Raw genomic sequence first — 20,749 nt, 5'->3', positions numbered from 1 at the left:
AAACCAAAATTCATTACTCAACAGTGTCTCTTTCCATTTTAAAACTTGGATAGTACAGCACTTCAGACTGGGGGGGGATCTGGCTTCCGCAATGAACCAGGTTTAAATGCTCTTGGCAGGTAAGTACAAGGCTCCAACAGAGTTTCCAATTCTTCTGACCGTAAAAAGTAAAGACAAGTAGATAATTTTAGTGGAGCTTTAAAAACCTGTAGGAAGGTTATTACATGGACGCTCTGGCCTCCAGTTCACAAAACACTACTACACTTTATAGGTTAAAGTAGAAAGCATTTTTATGGATCAACTCTACAAAGTGAAGCACATGAAAAGGGCCTAACGTCAATATATTAATCAGGATATAAAACATTAAGTTTTCACAGAGGTTTTCAGGGATGTTAGTTTGCCAACAATGACCTATACACAAAATTATTTGTTAATAAACTCACGTAACACAAAGCGGTACTTAATGAATTTTCTTTTTTCTTTCCCCAATATTAAAAGGGATTAATTACACTATTATTATTTGACAGCAACAATATCTGCTAATTAGAACACTGAATATTCTGCAAACTGTTACTAGAAAATGTGGAAAATCTTAGAACTACAGGTAATACTGTAAGTAAAAACCCAAAAAAGTGAGAAATGAAACATTTAAAAATAATTGCTTATTACAATTTTTACTAGGCAAATCCTTATAACCCACATGCTTTGTTCAGGTAGTCATCTGATTTATTTTGTTAAAAAATAACTGTAGTCAATATACTTTCGTACAAAAACCTTTGAAGTCCAGGACTTGGAGGAACTACTGCTTTCTAATTTCACAGGAGTCATTCTACGAAGAACGCCCATTGTAGAAACTTTTATAATTCAGTGGAATTCAAATATAAAATTACTACTTAGTAAAAACGCACATAACTCTTTGATCCTAATGCCTCAAAAAAGGGGACATTTTCACTTTTTCGATTTTAAAATTTTTGATTCAAACATTCACATAGTGCCAGCTGTGGGCTAATTAGACCTGCTCTTAACCACTTTACAAAAAAAAAATGTCAGCACCATGCACACTGCGGCCTCATGATAAAAGAAAACAAAGTAGCTAACATTTAGAAACAAAACCACTAAGCTTAAATTACTACTTGAGAGTATTAGGTCTCCAAGTTGGTATCTCCCCACTAGTTTTGTGGGCTTCCTAAGTATCTGAGGCAAAACCAAAATAATCTTATAGCTGACATTTTGTTCTAAAGACAAGCTTCCTAATAAAATAAATTTCTATAGAACTGGTTCAGAAAAATAAAGTCTCTCCCCCAACCTAGGGATGTCTTCCTGAAATAGAATAGAAAAAAGGAAAAAAAAATTGCTAGGGAAATGAAAGCGTTAAAACCCAGTCTCTGCCTCTCTCTCCGGCATGCTGGAATGGTCTGTCCCACAGGATGGAAAAGAGACGGCATGTGTAAAACTCCTCTCCTACTACATTTCCCAACAAAATGTAGACACATTACATGGCTCAGGATAGTAATAAGCTGGATTAAGCAATTTGTACAATTTTAGAAAGCATCATTACGCCCCCTCAAAACCAAACTAAAATGGTTGGTTAGACACTTGTGAACGACCCAGTGATTTCTGAGATGAATTAGGACTTGACAAACAGATGGTCCGCACAATGAAATCAAGCCTTCTGGAAGGGAAATGAGTTGTGGTTTGCAAGAACTGAGATACTTTGGATCCACTGTAAAGCTTGCCAAAAACATCAACTGAAATTCTTTACTAACACTAGAGGATGCGCTATATTTAAAAATCACTGTCAATTTTACTGGGATTTAGGATAAAAAATATTTACAACTCTTTTACAACAAGGAGGGAGCATTTAGAACTCACTGGTCAGGAAAATACTTTTTCATTATTACAAAGAAAATTGTTGTAAACTTGTTTCTTCCAACATCTGTTTGAAGCCTTGAACAGAACCTCTTCCGAAACTCCACAGCGCAAAAATAAACATGCAAACTCTCAAGAGCTATTTTACACTTTGTGAAAAGAATACAAATTGGACACAAAAGTATATGTGTCATCAAAGAAGAGTCACAGCTCAAGTCTGAACTTAGCCAATAAAGGCAGATGATCCGAAGAGTTATTTTCATTTGGAAGTCCATTAACAGTCCATAAGTCTTGTTCTGTAAGGAGTGATAGTCTGGCCAGAAGTTTCAAGCCACCAACCAGAGCAACTTCAGCTCCTACGTTAAAGAAACACATTAATATTTAGCATAACTGTGTCAACAGGTCACTGTAAATGAATCACACAAGTCTTTATTTTTTTAAAAAATGATGATCAGGAACTTCAGATCCCTCTAGAAGTCTAATAGGAAACAGTTCTTAGAATATGACTAAATTTCATTTAATTTTTTGAAGTTTATTTATTTTGATAGGGAGAGAGAGAGGGAGTGCACGTGTGAGTACAGGAGGGGCAGGAAGAGGGAGAAAGAGAACCTCAAGCAGGCCCAGTGCTGTCAGTGCAAAGCCCGGTGCGAGGCTTGATCCCACAACCCTGGGATCATGACCTGAGCCAAAATCAAGAGTCAGATGCTTTAACTGACTGAGCCATCCAGCACCGCATGATTAAATTTCATATTGAGTTATAACCTAATTATAATTCTCAGACACACAGCAGTTTCAGATGTTTGTTTTTTTCTAGTTCAGAGTTTTTTGTTTTCAGTTCTACAAATAATCTTATTTTTCTGTTTGTTTTCTTTAGTAATCTCTATACCCAACATGGGGCTTGAACTCATGACCCTGCGATTAAGCTCTGCCAACCAAGCCAGCCAGATACCCGTGCAAGTCATCTTTAAAAAAAGTATCAGTGTAAAGATAATGTTAGAAGTTATTTGGGATTGACAACTACATAAATTCATTCATCAACTATTCTGTAGTTGTATAAAGCAGAAAGATCCAGCCATGGTGGAGTAGGAAGTTTATAAGGTGACTGGAGAGAGAATAAATTAGTAAACCTTGGGGACACCTGGGTGGCTCAGCCAGTTGGGTGGCATTGACAGCTGGCAGCACAGAACCTGCTTGGGATTCTCTCTCTGCCCCTCCCTGCTCATGCTCTCTCTCTCTCTCTCTCAAAAATAAACATTAAAGAAAAATTAGTATACTTTGGTCCCACAGAGTCAGTGCCCACAGCAGAGAAAGAGGACGAATTCTAACAGGATCATTGGAGATGCTGGTCCATGGCACACTCCCGCCACCTAGTGAACACTTACAGCATGACAACTACCCCTACAACAAATTCAAAGCAGGAGGACTATTTCCTAGACTCGCTCTAGTGGGCAGGGTAAACCAAGTCCTGAGTATTACTAATAGTTATCCTCAGTAGGAAGGAAAACACAAATAGGAGACAAAAGGAAAAAAGGAAAAAAGGAAAGTAGTAAAAAAAAAAAAAAGGGGGGGGTGGAATCAGAAAAGACAAAACATCTGCCCACATTTTGGACTTTTGAAGTTTTCTGAATGGTATTTTTTTGACTGCCAGTCATTTTAAACTGCATTTTCTTCTCCACATCAAATCATTTGGCTAATATTTAAAACCTTACTTTCACTGAATCATACAAGGAAAAGTGTTTTATCACCTTCGCTTTTTGAAACCACGTATTCACATAATGGACTTATCGATCTGGAAAGATCCAGTATTCCAGGGTCGACAGGACAACACTATCTATTGCTGGCAGTATAGGCAAGGTCCTCCAATGAAGGCAGCATGTCTCAGTACAACTTAAGTACAAAACTATCTGATGTTGCTGTCACAAGAAAAACAGTACACTTATGGCAAGTAAAACCAATAAAATGAAAACCAAGAAGCTGACTGGAACCGGAAGGAGGCACTAAGGACAGACATCGTAGGCAACAACTTGCTTTGAGGTGCATCACTGCCTCTGTGTTTTGCAGGTGATTAGCTGATTAACTCAAATATATTACCGATTTCAAAATATTTTAAACTTTTAAGTCTAGAACTTCACCAGATGTTTAGCTGACCCTCTCAGCCTCAGCCCTGAGGTTTTAGTTACTGTATTCTCAGGCACAATGTAAGATCACACGCATTCTTTACCTGGCTGCCCAGCAACGTCTTCCTTTTCGGCAGAATAGAAAATATAATCCACAGTTATGGCACTTCGGGAATGACAAGTGGTCACTTCTGGAATTCCAGTGTCAGGAAAATAATGTGAATAAACAGACGACAAGCTGAAATGGTGGTGTAAATTTGAAGATAATCTAAAATGAAAAGAAAAAGTGTTTAGCATCCATCAAGTTTTTGATTTTTAGAACTCCTCCTATTTATTTATTTTTATTACTATTTTTAATGTTTATTTATTTTTGAGAGACAGAGGGTGAATGAGGGAGGGGCAGAGAGAGAGAGAGAGAGAGAGAGAGAGAGAGAGAGAGAGAAAGGAAGGAGACACAGAATCTGAAGCAGGCTCCAGGCTCTGAGCTGTCAGCACAGAGCCTGATGCGGGACTTGAATCCACAGACCACGAGATCATGACCTGAGCTGACGTCGGAGGCTCAACTGACTGAGCCACCCAGGCACCCCTAGAATTTCTCCTTTTTAAAGCACTTTCTCACTTAATATCCAGACAAAACCAGGTATTCAGACAAGCTTTTTAAAAGGGACAATATCACAATCTGACATTCATTTATTCATGTAGGGATATCCAAAACCCACTAACAAGGCTGTGACACACAGAGGGAAAAAGCTCAATAATCAACATACAAATGTGATTTATTATTAATTGTAACATATTTGAGAGCCCCCACTTACTAATACGTATTCTAAAACAATTTATAAGTTATTTGTTGTTATAAATTTAATTTAATTTAATGACAGCGCACAAATGGAGGAAAGGTGCAGAGGAAGCGGGAGGAGGGGGAGAGACAGGAGAGAGGCTCGGGGGCGGGAAGGGAGAGAGGGAGAGAGAGACAATCTTAAGCAGGATCCATGCTCAGTGCAGAGCTGATGCACGGCTCGATCCTGTGACCCTGAGATCATTACCTGAGAGGACAATCAAGAGTTGGATGCTCAACCAACTAAGCCACCCAGGCGCTCCTGTTGTGTTTTTAAGAAAAAGTGGCCTTTATGAATGTTATGTAGAGTTCGCCAGACTTTCATTGTCAGAGGGCCATATTTTTCTATGATTATTCTTGCTGTGATATATCAGATAATTTTGTACTGCATCTTAAAACAGCTTCTGTAACGGTTTATATTTATCCCATGCTACACATACATGTGATGTACTAAATAAAGGGTTTAAAAATCATTTCCTATAAACATATCTTGAAGATTAAAGGTCTTTTATATCATGGAAAAATTTTTTTTAACTTTCTAAAATTCAACAAAAATTTAACAAATACCTACTAAGTTCTAAGCACTATCTTAGGTGCTTAAGATACACATATAAAGATGCTGCCCTGCTTTTTAAAAAGCTCAATGTCAGGGGCGCCTGGGTGGCTCAGTTGGTTAAGCATCCAACTTCAGCTCAGGTCATGATTTCACAGTTCCTGAGTTCAAGCCCTGTGTTGGGCTCTGTGCTGACAGTTCAGAGCCTGGAGCCTGCTTCGGATTCTGTGTCTCCCTCTCTCTCTGCCCTTCCCTTGCTCGTGCTCTCTCTCTCTCAAAGATAAACATTAAAAGAATGAAAAAAGCTCAAGGTCAAAGAACAAAGGTAACTGTTTCAAAATGCCCTAACTTTCAAGTTTTAGCAACATTTTATGTCTAAGGACTTATATTTACAATACTATTAAATGTACAATGTGCCTCCTACAAACTGTTCTCTATCAATTTTTTGGTTTATAGATATAAGCTCTGCATATAAGCACACTATATTTATATACAGATACTTAAAAGTATCTTTTCTTATACCCCATTTTGTTATAAAAACATTTTAGAATTACTCAAAACCAAATATTTGTCAGTCATATTAGCCTTTTTATTAATCTTACTCAGGGAAGTTTTTACTATATTTGAAAGGTTTAATCATGAATTTTTCAATATTCTTTTTTAAAATTTCAAAAACTATTACTTCCTATCTTACTAGGTTCTTACATATGAGAGAATATTTTGTCAAAACAAGGTATACAAAATATAGTAAGACTGAGAAGAAGCAGATAAAATGAGTAAGAGGTGATTCTAATTTGGTCCCTAAATATAAATGTTAAAACAAACATTAAAATTAAAATATGAACAAAAGGGCTACGATATAAAATCAAGACATTTCAAGAATCTCCCAAAGAGGTAAGATAAGATCTCCATCCTGTTGTATTAATATTCATCTGTTTCTCAACCATAGCCCCAAATATTCATGCATCTTTGATAACCGGTAATCCAGGCATCTTCACCCCCTCCACCTTTGACAACCCTTTCCTGTAGTTTAAGAGATGTAAATGTCTTTATAAAGTATTTATAAAATTTAAATATAATTATTTATGCTGGTATATCCTTTTTTTGGGTCAATTCCCCTACAAACTGTAAGATCCAGTAAGTCAAAGGAGGCTAACTAAGCATGGTATTTTCCTGTGATCTTGACCTTTGTTAAAGCACGTAATAGCGATCAATTTCTGAGTACTAGCTGGCCCAGGTGCAGGGACAGGCTCTTTGCTTTAAATAACACTGCCTTAAGCCCCTCGTAAGAGTCATACATCAAGCTTTCCATGCTTTATCTCATGCTATCCTCACAACTACCCAAATTATAGGTAAGGAAACTGAATCGCAGAGATCTTAATTTTCTTGCTCAAAATTACACAGCTAAAATGTAGCAAAGTTAGGACTGGAACGCAGGTCTATTTGACTCAAGAGCCAGTTTTCTTCATCAGCATGGAATAACATAATTTTCATTTTTTATCCAAAGAGATTTTTGAGAAATGATTTTTTTACCCAACTAAAGTTAGTAAATGTCTATTGTTGGCTTTTCAGAACTCACTTTTCAGCTGTCACTAGGACCTCTGTTTTGTCCAGCTCTGTCTGTGTCAGATCACCATCTGTAAGAACAAAGAGAAACATATTAAACTATCAATATACTCTTTTGTTCTAGTTTGCCACAGAATAGTCCTCTTAGGCTAGGAACAATATTTAAGATATATCTAGTTTAGATAGGATGCCTAGTTAAATGTTTCATCCGGGAATCTATATGTTTTGATGGTCTCCATAATTAGCAAAACTGATTTCCAAAACAACATGCAAGTAATTCATGCAGATAATTCTGGAAGGTCAACTTAAAAATGGTAAATTTAGAGTTCTTTAACAAAGAATTAAACAAGTAAGCATTATGTTTTTATCTATGAATATTCATCCCTGAGATGGCATCCCTTGAAAAATTTAGTTTTAGGTCTTCAAAGGGAACACTACTATCAAGGAGACTGGCAAAATATACTGCAAACACTTACCTGTCTTTTCTACTTTTGGTAACTGCTGTACCTCATACACACAGTTCTGTGAGATACCTAGGTTTGGGGGCCAAATTGGAATAGATAAAATTCTTTGTCCCCGTGAAGACTGTTCCTGGCCAGATACCTAAACAAAATTTCAACAGGTATCTTAAGTGAATAGATTTTAAGTAGTTTATGTATTGAAAAGTTTATGTCTTAAATAAGAAGAGGAAATCCAAGAATGGTAAATATTACCCTTTCTTTATCATAGTAAGTGATTATTTGTGCTTTACAAAATCTTATTCAAATATAGTTCAGAAAAAAGTTACTGTTCACATAAAAATGGCAATCTTTTCCTACACATGTTATTCTAATTTGGACATCTACGTGATCTATAGCTTTAGACTAATGCTGCACCCCCGTTTTTGCTCCCTGCAACAGAGCTCCTATTATATAAAATACTTAGAGAGATCAACTCTCACAAAATTTTAAACCATCACTGAAAACTCAGTGGTGGAGAGTTTATTTTGGTTAAAATCCTGAAGATGAAATAAATGATCTGAAGCAACAGAGAGCACAATGAAGAAAAAAACATGGGATAAACATGGGATATAGGTAGCTAAGGAATTAAAATATTTACTATTATGAAAAGGAAGATGTGCATACTAAAGAAATATTAAATTACTGTTTTGCCAACTACACTGTCCACATCCAGCATTCAAAATTCTGTTCCACCCCCTTATGAATAGTTCCTTATTTATGAAGCATTTTTTTTTTAAAGTTTTAGTCTTTCAGTATGCTCCGCACCCAATGTGGCTTGAACTCACGACTCTGAGATCAAGAGTCACATGTTCTACTGACTGAGCCGGCCAACTGCCCCTTTACGAAGTACTGTCTGTCAATGCTTTTATTTTTTCTTCTTCTCCCCCATTTAGGATATTTTGCTGCCTGCCAATTCCTCCAAGCAGAATGTTGCCACAGATAGATGGGAAAGCTAAAATTCAACCAAGTGAACACAATTACTCATTAGTAGTTGGGAAAATCATCATAGCTTGGTGAAGTGAGGGTACTGGGTCATCTGAGGTTTTCAATAGCCATATGACAACGATCCTCACGCTACAGGAACAGAGACTACGTCCATCTCCTACTAACCATGAAGCAAGCACTTACCTTTCCGATGGCGAGTCCTTCATAATTCAATTTTCCCTCCTTTATAAAACTATAGAGTGGAGAACCAGGAACAGAATTAAAGTCACCGCACATGACGATAGGGCAGAAGCTGCCGTCTTTCTGATGGGCAACACTGGAAATCTCTGCCAGAAGCATCGCCAGTTGGGTCAGCTTAATATCCCCTCGCCTTGGATTATACAAGAGATGTGTGTTAGCTACACAGATCACAGGAGAGGCAGCACGTGGAAGTTTGGGCTGCAGGAGTAACACTAATCCAACGTTGTCTCTGTCCAACAGAGGGACATCACGGCGGTAGAATTCCACTGGGTTCACTGATAAGAGTGAAAACTTGGAATGTTTGAAGCAAATGGCACAGCCGTCGGGTTTCCTTCCTGTCCGCATCTTGTATTCACAGTGATAACCTATAAGAAAGGAATAAATTTAACACAAGGGACTACCGCTATAAACATACACATGGCAAAACACAGCTCTCCTGATATCTTTGAACAACGTTTATCAAAGTGTATCCTGCAAAACATTAACAATGTAGGATGTTAAGTTTGGGACTGGGTCTAGGTCCTAGGAATGGGTCTCTTGACTTGCGGACTTTAGTCTCCAATATGTTAATGTGCATCGACACGCTGTCATTTCCATCCTAGTAAAAGTTGTGACAGAGACTATATAAGGGCTTACGATAATCTACCACCACCATCCCCACCCCCTGCTATGGCACATCTCTGACCTTTTTGCCTATAACTCTTCCCCGGTTCCACTCAACACGCACCTGCCTCCTCACCTGCTTTGAAGCACTCCTACCTCAGGGTCTTTGCTTTGCTATTTCCGCTGTCTGGAATGCTACAGGCGTGGCTTGTTCCTTCACCTCCTTCAAGTCTTTGCTCGAATGTTACCTACCTTCTCTGATCATTGTTTAAGAGTGAAACCTGACCCATTCTACTTTCCTGCTTGTCTCCAAAATTATCATTACCTAGTGTGCTATTTTAGTATTTATTTGACTCGTTGTCAGCCTTCCTCCACCAGAATGTAGGCTCCACAAGGACAGAGCCTTTTTATCTATTTGCTCACTGCTGTACCACCACAGTGCATAGGATATAGTAGGCATTCAAAAAATATTTGCCGAGGAAGGAATGCAAAGTAGGCAGCATTTCTCAAACAGATGCACTGTTTCTAGAAGTGTTCACTTATCAAGTAGGTTTTTAGCTTCTACCCATTAGCTAATCAGACAGAATGATCTCTGATACAGAACTTAGAATCTGAGAGGTCTAGCTGTGGGTAGAGCAACTACTGGAAAGGAAGCTAATAAGAGATTCTCACATGCTTTTCTGTTTGAATTAAAATGCTATATGAACACAAAAGTTTCCACTTGAAATACCGCAATCTCTTCCTGACTTTTTGAAATGGTTATTTCAAAATTAAGATTTTTTTGCCCAATATACCACACATCTTTGTTAGCAAGTTATGCTTTCACAGCACGCAAATCTTCCAAAATAAATCTGGCTAAAATAAAAGTTACATTGTACCCAAAGATTCCAAACTGGGTCTGATTTCTGCTCCATAATGATCTTCTTGAACTTCTTGCAAACAAAGTACCTTGGAAGAAAAACATGGTGTGAATTAAAACAGAGACCAAATATGAACTTTCTGGTGCTTTCATCTTTAAAAACAGGCTTTTAAAATTCTAAAAACCTAATGAAACTTGAAATAAAAGACATAATCCTTTTCTTCTTTTTAACTATCAAATTAACGTTTCCAAATTTGATCAGTCCCCCAAACCGTGGCCTTTAAATACACGAAGCTCTCTCTCTTACTATCTGAAAATTGTATTTCCCCAAAGAAATCTTTTTAATTTACATGTTGGAGTCTTTTTCTTGAATTAAAATGTTCCTTTGTACTAAGTCCTTCTTGAATTAAAATGTTCCTTAGTACTATGTCCTTCTAGTACTTTCCGGAGGTCATTTCTTTGAATGCCATCATCTAGATTTTTACAAGAATGATTTACATTTCAAGTCAAAGGAAACCGTTACTAAATAAATACTTCATATACTGCCAGTCCCTGTCTCAAAACTGACGGATAAGTAGAACTTTTTGGATCTTTTTTGAAACTTTAGTGATTATTTATACCAACAACCATTAGCAAACGACTCTTTGGAAGTCATGTTACGTTGTTAAAAACTGTTCCATCACTGTATTTAAAACCTTCTCATACCACAAACGAAAGGGATAAAACCATTCAGTACACAAGTGAACTTTTATGTGAAGAATTTTGATGATATTCTGCACTTACATCTGCATCAAAGTGTTTAATTTCTTTCAAAATATTGGGAAACCTAAAACTCCAATGTAAAACTGGCTGCCGGCAGTGTCTATAGAGGTGTGAATTGTCTTCCAATAAATCTTGTGAAAGTATATTATAGGACATCACTGAGAAGTCAAACTTGTTATCGCTGTCTTCACATTTGGGGTCAGCATTTTTGTCTCCTAGGATCTTCGTCTTGTCTTTATTATGGTTACATACATATTCCCAATGCCGTTGTATTGTGCCTGTTAAAATATATTGAACAACATATAAAGAGTTAATGAAAAACAAACCATAAATTTTCCTGTATGTCAGTTTTTTCTTGCCTTTTAAAAACTCCTACAGGCAATGAGCAGAACGTTTTCCCCTAGGAAATGGCAACATAGCACTAAGTAACTGGAAGTTGTCATCAAATTGATTACAAAGGCAGTAAAATGATAGGATGACTGACCAACAGGTACGAAACAAGTTTAAAAGGATCTGGCAAGTCATTTTGGAGACTTGAGAGTGTGTTAATAAAGCTAAGACTGAACAGGGGTCCTAGTTTCTCACTTACTTATGGTTAACAAGTGGCTCTGCCAGATAAGCTCAGCAACTTCATAACCATAACAATATACAGTTGACCCTTGAACAATGCGGGGGGAGGGGGGGTCAAAAGCACCTCAAAAGCATCTGCATAAAACTTCTGACTCCCCCAAAACTTAACTAGCAATAGCTTACCGTTGACTGGAAGTCTTACTGGTAACATAAATAGTAGATTAGCACATAATCTGTATGTTATATGTATTACATACTGTATTCTTACAATCAAGTAAGCTAGAGAAAAGAAATCCTTATTAAGAAAATCATAAAGAAGAGAAAATACATTTACAGTGCTGTATCATACTTATCAGAAAAGCACACGTGTAAGTGGACCTATGCAGTTTGTGTATTGTTCAAAGGTCAACTGTATTTGAATGTCACAGTTGACTGTTCAATAAGACGATTTTGCACTATATTTTATTTCCTATGAGTAAGATAAGATCATCAAATGATTAAGTTCTAGCAAGAACTCATCTCAGAATTCTGGTTTAGACATGAATGAAGGGTGTATGATGCCAACATGTGGAAGCAGTATTTAGTGGAATGATGCAAATGAAATGAACACAAGAATTCTTTTTAATGCACACCAAAGCAAAAGTTAGAGAGAACACGGGTGCAGAATGCTAGTAAATGGTAAGGGCTGGCTGAAGAGCCCAGCATGCAGTGAGCGACCAGGAATTGTGATGGTTTACATTCTGCAAAGACACAATACGAGAGGAGAATCAGACAGCACGAGATTTTTCAATTATAGGTAGTCCTCAACTTAGAAACGACCTGCACACACACGCAAATGTACATACACCCCTTTGACCTTGTCTCTCTCACCCCACCATTAAGGAGGATACTCTTACTGCCATGGAAACCATGAAGAAAAATGTGGAAGTTTTAGAGATTCCATGAGCTCAACAGAAGGGGAAAACAAAGGGAAGAACTTGGGAAAACAGGTTTGGAGATGGACTTTCAAGCATGATTAAAATTACATGAAAAACCTCAGTCCTAGAACATCTTCCTTCTCCTACATGAAGGTTTTCGCTTCACTGGATTACAATACCTAGGATTCACTAATTAAAAATTAAATTGAGGAAAAATATTCCATACATAGGGGAAAAAAAGACCAAAAGGAAACACACCAGTATTTTTAAGAGCGGTTATTTCTGAGTGGAAGGACTGTGGATGATTTTTCTAAATCGTCTACAATGATGATATATTTACAATCAAAGTATCAATAAACTCTGTAGAAATGCCAATAAAGTAAAAAAAAATTTAAATATCCTCTGGTAAACATGTTTAATGTCTGCTGCATGGAGGGAATAGAGATTTTGACCAGAGGCTCGAAGAGGAAGATAATTTTTATGAATAGTGAGGTCTGGGTGGAACATGGTGCTGGGAGACATACGATACCATGAAGGTACTAAGCGCCTGAGAAGGGTAAAGAAAAAAAAGGTGGAAGGAAAGAAAACCAAACTCAACAAAAGTCTTCAAGGATTACAGAACTTAGCCTACAACTTGTCCTATACCCAGGAAAGGGATGGAAACCATATTCTTCCCTATCCTTCACTGAATAAAGAGAATCCTACCTGCGAAGGCCCAGAACTACACCTAATTGTACTGACTCCACAGAATTACCCTGAGATTTGTAACATAGTTTGTATGGGGAAAACGGAAACTGATGATCCACAACTGATTCTCAAGAACTAATTATCTAGAACACAATTCATTCGTAAATTGGGGACTGTCTATTGATGGTTTTTAGCCACAAATCATAGTCTTTGTATGTATACGAGATGCAAAGGGCTCTAGTCATGCAAACAAAATGCAAGCCATCATCACAAAGTTACAGCCCTACCCTGGAGCCACCATCATATTAAGATATGAAAAATGAAGGTCTAAAAAAGGTGTTCATATTTTCCTATAAAATATGTATATGTAAGGGCACAGAGATGCACTGAGAATTGTATAGTCCTGGCAAGTGTTTGTAAGCCAACTCTTCTTGCAGTTCCATTTCTGAAGTAACTGAAACCATCAGATTATCTAATTCAAGAGTGGCTTTCAACCTTCTCAAGCTTGTATAACTCTTTGGCATTACTTTTCGTGTCATGACCATCAATCCCTAATAGACTGGGGCTGGCTGATGGGGTAAATACATATTTTCTCCTGACCACATTTGCTTTTAATAAACATACAGAAATGTGTTTGAGAGCTAGGGTTCCATGGAAGACAATCGGAAGACGACTGAGAGAGGACAGTCTTTGGCCTTCATCTACTTCACAACATACAGTCACACTACAAAAGCTTATATACCTTCCATGTCAGGAGGAACAAGGTGATCACAGCAGAGAAGACAGATGAATCAAAGAAAGTAAACAATAGGCCTGATCAGGTTTTTAGGGCGCCTAATTAAAAAGTCATAATTGTGTCACACAATTCCTTCAAATACCACTTTAAAGTGATAGGCAAGTTAGAAGGCTGTTCTCTTGATTGAAAAGTATTAGTGAATTATCGGAAGTCACAAATATGGCTTAACGAAGAGCATTTTCCTTATTCACAATACCTAGGAAGAATGGACATATAAAGAGTCAGGTCGCAATCAAAGTTTATCAGTATGTAAATGTCATCCCCCATTCATTAAAGGGAAAACACCACCACCACGATTTTCTGAGTACCTACTATGAAGCCAACAGTGTATTAGGCACTTTGATATGTCTCATTTCATCCTCAACAGGCTTTCAAAGTAGGCATTATTTTACACTTGGAAACCAAGGAGCAGAGAGGCTCCATAACCTGTCCAAGTTGACACAATTAGTGGTGGGACAGAATGAGAGCAGGGAGTGGTTCCTGAGCCCATGCTTATGTCAGTAAGCCACAACTCCACCTGGGAGCACACCAGATTTACAAAGGCTAAGCAAGAGAGCAGTGTGCTGACCTGATCAACAACGAATACATGAATGAAAAGCCATCTCATGTCATCATACAGCCCTAGATTTACAGGCTATGGATTGACTGTTCTTAGGAACCTAATTTTAATGCCTCTACAATACATCTTTCGTTCATTCAAAAGAATATTGGTTTATGAACACATGCTGTGGTTAAATATTATACAAACAGATTTTCACTTTCGGTGCTTACAATTTCTACTCAAATGTGTAGTAGAATTTCTATTTAAAAGAGCACTAATTAATCGTCTAGCTAACCTTCGAGCTCTGACTTCCAAGTGAGACTAACTCTGTACGTCTTCCTTTGACAAACTTATGTTAGCTCTCTACACAGAAACACTTATACGGTCTATTTTCAAATATCTCCAGAGGAATTATCTTCACCGAAAACATAGCCCAGTAAGAAAGACAACTCCAAGTTCCACTTAGATAATTCATACATACTTTGGGGGAGGAGGCAGGGCTGGCAGCACAGAGCGAGTCTAGTGAATTGTAAACAATCTGACAAATCTAGAAATAATCAACATATTTAGAAAAAACTCATTCTCAAAGCTGAAAAAGATGTGGTTCCCTTATTAAAAGATAAGACATCCCACAGACTCAAGATTATATGTATAAACCTCAGTACAATAAATACATTGAGTAAGCTAAAATCTTACTCTGTAAGAAAGTATCTTTCAATTAATGATTGTGTGTCTTTAAGAATATCCTTTGGTCTTACATTAAAAAGTTAGCATTAAAAATAAAAACATGAGGGGCACCTGGCTGGGTCAGTCAGTGGAACGTGCGACTCTTGATCTCAGGGTTGTGAGGTCGAGTCCTATGTTGGGTGTGGAGATTACTTAAAAATAAAATCTTTAAAGTAAATAAGCAAATAATAAAAACCTGAAATTTAATTTTTTTATAGATCTGTGGACTCCCAAGAACATACACCAATTTCTAGAAAGTCTAAGGACCTGTTTTTAAATCAGTGGATTTGATAATTATTCTTAAACTTAATGTTTTAATCTAGTCCTACATTCTTTCCCAACCTCATTCTCCCCCTCTCTCTGTCTCTCTCCCTCTCTCTTTATATATAGTTTCCTGTATTTTTACTGTCAGAAATACACAAAAGATAAAAATAGATATAAATCAAGACGTCATTTAAAAAAATAATTTCCTTTTTCCTAATAGAAAACTATGGGTTGAAAACAAATACTAAACCCCTCCAAAACCCGGAGGAGGTTTTAAGGATTATCAGATAGGAAAGTTTCCTTCTATGGCTTACATCTATTTCTCCACCAAGATAAACGTCACCTTTACCTTGGTGTTTTCTTCGTTTTGATGAAGGCTCATCTCCCTCAGAGTTCATGATGTAACTAGAGAGATGAATCAAAGAGCTGTGGCTCAGGCTGTCAGGTCTCCAGTTCCAGTACTGAAACGGAGTTCTAGACTCAAACAAACAAGGTGGTCTCCAATGTAGTGAAAAATGCCTACTACTGAAGTATGGGTAAGGAGCACGAGAATAATGTCCAGGCCACCTCATACAACTAGAAATATGTCTGTTCCAGCAACACCTTTGCAGATTCTCCCACGGTGTAGTCCAATCTCTGCCCAGACTCTTCTGGTGATGGGGAAACATGGGGTATCTAAAAGAAATAAATACACTCCTTGAGGTACCACTTTTTGTTCAGCTATAGCACATTAAATCCAAATCTGTCTCCTCAAGGCAAGATAATGCCTGATATTTAAACTTTGGCTTCTAGGGTGGCTGAGTTGGTTAAGCATCTGTCTCTTGATTTTGGCTCAGGTCATGATCTCATGGTGGTGGGATCGAGCCCCTTGTAGAACTCTGAGCTGAGCATGGAGCCTGCTTAAGATTCTCTCTCTCCCTCTCTCTTTCCCTCTCCCTCTGCCCCTCTCCCCTGCTCATATGCTGTCTCTCTCTAAAAAAAAAAAAAAAAAATATATATATATATATGTATATATATATATATTATATAATTATATAATATATATATATGAATCTGAAAAAAAAATCTTCAAGATCTATGAAGGACAGGCAAAAGCAGCCATGATTTAATTATTAGTAGCAATACCTCAAAGCTGTCCTTCAACACCTATGAATGGTATTCTAAATACTTAACATAGACTCCACCAGGCTCCCAAAACACCACATACACTTCAAAAAGTCCTCAGTTCAACTGAGAGATTAACCATCAAACTGGTTTTCAGAGTAGCCTTCTAGTATCTAATAAACTCTGGATAAATACAATCCACAGCAAACATAAGAGTTAAATCACTATGGAATAGATGAGCTGACTACCATTAAAGCCAATCTCTCCTCCAACTTGGGTTTGTAGTAAAAACAGGCTTCTGAACAGTTGTTTTTAACCAAGATTACATTTTCCAAACATTTGTATAGCTAAGAAAACAAAAACCTATCACAACTTCACCAAACTACCTCTCTTGCTAATCAGCACGTGGATAATTTATTTTTCCATCTTTTTTTTTTTTTTTCATGGCATGCTTCTCCTTGAGGGAAATGAAATGGGATAGAGCTTACTCATTAATAATTCACCAACATTCCAACCAATATACTGATCATCCAAAACATCGCCAAAGTAGTTTTATCATTAACTTGAATAATTTGTTCTCAGGCACTCTTAAGAAACAATACAACTCAAGCACCATCTTCTTACGATACTATTCTGGCAAAAACTTTGGATTCAGAGGACTTCTATCCTTTCCTAGAATTCATTAAAGGTACACTTCCAAGACAGTGTTAATAATGTTCACTTCTACCACCAAAGAAACTTAGTTTAAATAGTATTTACTGTTTCTTTAACTTTTATATGTTCATTTTAAAGGCATTTAAAATTTTTATCATATACTTTTGCTGTTCTATATAATTTATTATAACTTTTGCATTCTCCAATTGTTCTCTAAATTCAACTTAATTGTAAATCTTTAAAGGCATGACATGGGCATGCTACTCTGCTTTGTGACAACTCTGAAAGCCATAGAGATTTGGGTGCTCGGTCCATGCTAATAAGCTACCATGTTGCCATATAATACTCGTGGCTGCAAAACTTATTCTTCATATTTGTAGTTACGTATAGAGACGTCTTTTGCTCTTAAGACGATAAGCTCCTTCAAGGCCAGAGCTTTCTTACTCATTTTAATCCTGGCCTCTTCCCAAGTGCCTAGCACAGTGCCTGGCACACAGCTGGTACTCAGGAAAACACTGTTGAACTGAATTGTCATCAAGCCCGGACTACAGGAGATTAAAACCGGATCCCCATAATATATAATAATTAATACAGTGCTGTTTCCCAGGTGCGGTATACCAGTCCGTTTCATACGGTACACAAACTTTTCGATTTTTCACATCTAAGTATTTATTAGGAAAAAACCCATAATCAGTACATCAAACCCAAGATTTCATGGGTACTGCTTGGGGCGATGCTAATATAGGCAGCACTACTTAAGTGCTTTTTCAAAAAAATGAGTCAATTTCAAGAAAAATGCAGTAAACACAAGTGTGGAACGAGAATTCGGTAATAATCGTAAAGGCTGGTACACAAATGACTCAAGTTTGAGAGAGAGACACTAACATCGCAAACAGCAAACCCCCGGGCGTGCGTGCGATGTGCGCGCCTCTCCGGGTCAGGCCGCCCCGGGACCTACTGCGGACCGGCGGCCTCCCCGCGGACGCTCAGCTCCCGGCGGGTGCTGAGGCCTGGGAGGAGGCCGGGGACCGGGGCGGGGGTTCGGGTTGGCTCGGGGGCAGGGCTGGGGGAAAGTGGGCCGGGGCTCCAAGGCCCAGCCAGGTCGGGAAGGCACTAGCCCTGCGGGCGATCGATCGCCCCGGGCCCGGCCCGCGTCGGCCAGGCGTCCCGCCGGCTCCACGCCGGGTTTACCTATCCCTCGGGGTCTCCGGAGGCTCGTCCCGGGGGCACCGCCGCCCGGACCCTCTTCCTCCTCCTTCCTCCCCCAGCCCGCCCCGCCCCGGGTTTACCCGGGCCGCCCGCCCCCGCCCCTCCCTCCTCCCTCCTGCCACCCAGCCCTACTGACCGGCCTCTTCCCACCACACAGCGGCCGTAGCCCCTCCTCACACAGCGCCACGCTTCCATTTTCTCCTCTGCGGTCGTCCAATTCCCAGGCTCGGGGCTCGACCTCTACACCCGATGCGGCGGCCGAAAGCACCAGGGGCTCCCCATCACTAGACGTCGGGACTCCCGGCCGGGCTGCAAGGCATGCTGGGAGGTTCGGGCTCGCCGGCCGCCAAGTCCCCATCTTGCGCCGCGAAAGTCTGCGAATTACAACTCCGAATTGCGTTCAAGTAGCATGCGCAGAGCGGGGGAAGCATGGGCGGCCATTTCGGAATAGGGCAAAAACCCGACTTCTGTCTTAAAGAAACAAGAACTAAACTAAGAGCCGAACAGCTCTGTGTAGGCCTACGGGAGGGTAGGAGGTGGTGACTTTGTGAGAGCTAAGAAGAAAAAAAACGTATTTTAGCGTATTTTTATGATGTCCTTGGGAGATTCAAAAGGCGAACGCCCCAGGTGGGGAACAGTGTACCGTAGAACTATGATACCAAGGATTTTTGCAGTTAATTTTGGAACACATCCTCAGGGCTCACTTTTAAGTGTGTGTGTGTGTGTGTGTGTCGTGTCTCTCAATATTAGTATAGGGCTCTAGATGATTGGAAAACATTCTTTAAGTGGAGACCCTTCTGAAAGGGAGAGGGGGAGAAGGAGGGAGAGGGAAAGGGAAACTGAGGAAGGAAGAATAAAGTGGGGGAGAGGGAGAGGGAAACTGAGGAAGAAGGAAGAATAGGGAGAGGGAAACTGAGGAAGAAGGAAGAATAAAGTGGGGAGGGGGGAAAGGTTACTGCAATTGTAGGCTCGTTGGGAGAGCAGTGAGTGGAGTAAATTTTTGGGAAGGCTTTTTTGTTGTTGTTCTCTTGTATGTTAATAAGGAAATCGGATGTACTTGAGAAACGTTTTTCCTCAGTATAAGTATAGTTGATTGCCATCATTTGTGATTGTTAATGTTCTATAAAGTTACTGCCAACGCGGTGATAGTGAATACCGAACAATTGCTTCTAGTGGGGATACAGGGCTAGGTTCCCCTGAGCCTCTGGTCGCATTTTAGCCACCTAATTGATATATAACCTTGGTTTATATGTGTTTGTGCTTAAAGACACTTCATTTAGTATAGATTTTTGACTCCTTAACGTTGAATTCGTGGCCGAGCCTGAGTGAAGCTTAGCTAACATATTTATTTTCTCCATAAGGCACATCACAGAATTGTGCTTAGGATCCTAAGCATTTAGGACAGCGCTTCAGCACTACCCTTGGGGACCATTTTAAACAGCAAAATCACCAACAAAAGCACAAAAATGTGGAAAACATAGTACTAAACAGACTGTGAAGAGGACAGTTGTTTATAATGTGAGGGCTGAAACAAGAAGGCAAGCTTTGCTTCCTTCAAGCTCAGCTGGGAGTATGCAACAACAAAAATTTTCACCACTCTGCATATGTCCATGAATGAATGCAAAAGCACTTGCAAGTATTGGTTTTGGAGTTACAGGTAAATTTTAGTAGGTAGGCAAATTCACAAATACATAGCGCATCAATAATGATGGTCAGATGTATTTCTAGTGTATATTGCCCTCTTTTCTGGTTGTACTAAAAATTTTGCAGTTTATTATATTTATTGGCTACTTTTTTGTATGTCTTATTTCCATAATGAGATTGTAAGTTCCTTGTGAGCAAGGACCATGACCCATTATTTTCAAAATTTACCCCACCTAGTGCTGTGCTAAGTACACAGTAGATTGTAGATATTTTTGAATGAATGATAAACACAGGACCAGAAGTAGAGCAGATCTGTGAATGAGCAGAAACTTCTCCCTCTAGTACATCCTATGTCCTCTGGTTTGTAATGTGTTAAGGAGAAATGTAACACTTTGAAATAAGCAAAAAAGATTAATGGATGTCCTTTCAATGGAATGCTGGAGTTTGGAGGATTGTCTGATCCTGAAAGATACTCACCTTTATCTTGAATCAGACTATTTTAGAATTCTGTAGTGATTAAAGTTAACTTGTAGAGAACAGATGGTAATACAAATGATTATTATCTGTTAACATGTGAGTTGAGTTCTATCCAATGGAGAGAGAACTCTCCTTCTCTGGAGAAAAGCCAGTTTTGCATTCATTTGCAAGGTCAATATTCCTGATCTGTAAAGTGTCTGCTGTTTGGATTCTCCTGGAACAAATTGTAACATCTATCAGAGAAGGTTAATAAAAGAGTTAAATAAAATCCTTTTGTATAACTACTTTTTTAATTATTTCTTTTAGAG

At 38.7% G+C, this 20,749-nt stretch overlaps 2 protein-coding genes across 7 annotated transcripts in view; one reads left to right on the top strand and one right to left on the bottom strand.

Annotated features, from left to right (window-relative positions):
• VASH2 (vasohibin 2) overlaps positions 1-8,389 on the top strand; it is a 49,883-nt gene extending 41,494 nt beyond the window's left edge. The window contains exon 11 of the transcript XR_006213778.1: positions 8,337-8,389. The gene's annotated coding sequence lies outside the window, so the exon portion shown is untranslated. The remainder of the gene's footprint in view (positions 1-8,336) is intronic.
• Positions 273-18,691, bottom strand: ANGEL2 (angel homolog 2). Of its 6 annotated transcripts, none has more exons than XM_042975575.1 (9): positions 18,457-18,691; positions 15,703-16,028; positions 10,874-11,130; positions 10,110-10,179; positions 8,572-8,993; positions 7,420-7,546; positions 6,957-7,014; positions 4,091-4,254; positions 273-2,225 (listed from the first exon to the last, which is right to left on the bottom strand). In XM_042975575.1, exons 1-9 carry the CDS (start codon positions 18,513-18,515, stop codon positions 2,074-2,076), a joined length of 1,635 nt encoding a protein of 544 aa, XP_042831509.1. In that variant the 5' UTR covers positions 18,516-18,691; the 3' UTR covers positions 273-2,073. The 6 variants fall into 6 exon arrangements, with proteins under 6 accessions (XP_042831509.1, XP_042831511.1, XP_042831510.1 ...); XM_042975577.1 differs by having other exon boundaries at positions 18,498-18,691; XM_042975576.1 differs by lacking the exon at positions 18,457-18,691 and adding an exon at positions 18,303-18,358.
• Positions 18,692-20,749: the final 2,058 nt, after the last annotated feature.

The sequence above is a fragment of the Panthera tigris genome, chromosome F3, assembly GCF_018350195.1.
Source record: "Panthera tigris isolate Pti1 chromosome F3, P.tigris_Pti1_mat1.1, whole genome shotgun sequence".
NCBI lineage: Eukaryota > Metazoa > Chordata > Mammalia > Carnivora > Felidae > Panthera > Panthera tigris.
Note: the sequence above shows the minus strand (reverse complement) of the source record. Positions and strands in the feature narration are given on the sequence as shown.

Bases quoted from the DNA above. Each gene is read 5' to 3' on its own strand.
- ANGEL2 (XM_042975575.1), bottom strand. From the start codon at position 18,515: ATGGAAGCGTGGCGCTGTGTGAGGAGGGGCTACGGCCGCTGTGTGGTG. The intron at 16,029-18,456 runs GTCAGTAGGGCT...TATTTCTTTTAG, and splicing joins TGTGTGGTGGGAAGAGGCCG to ATACCCCATGTTTCCCCATC. The intron at 8,994-10,109 runs GTACAATGTAAC...CCTTTCTTATAG, and splicing joins ACCCAGTTTGGAATCTTTGG to GTTATCACTGTGAATACAAG.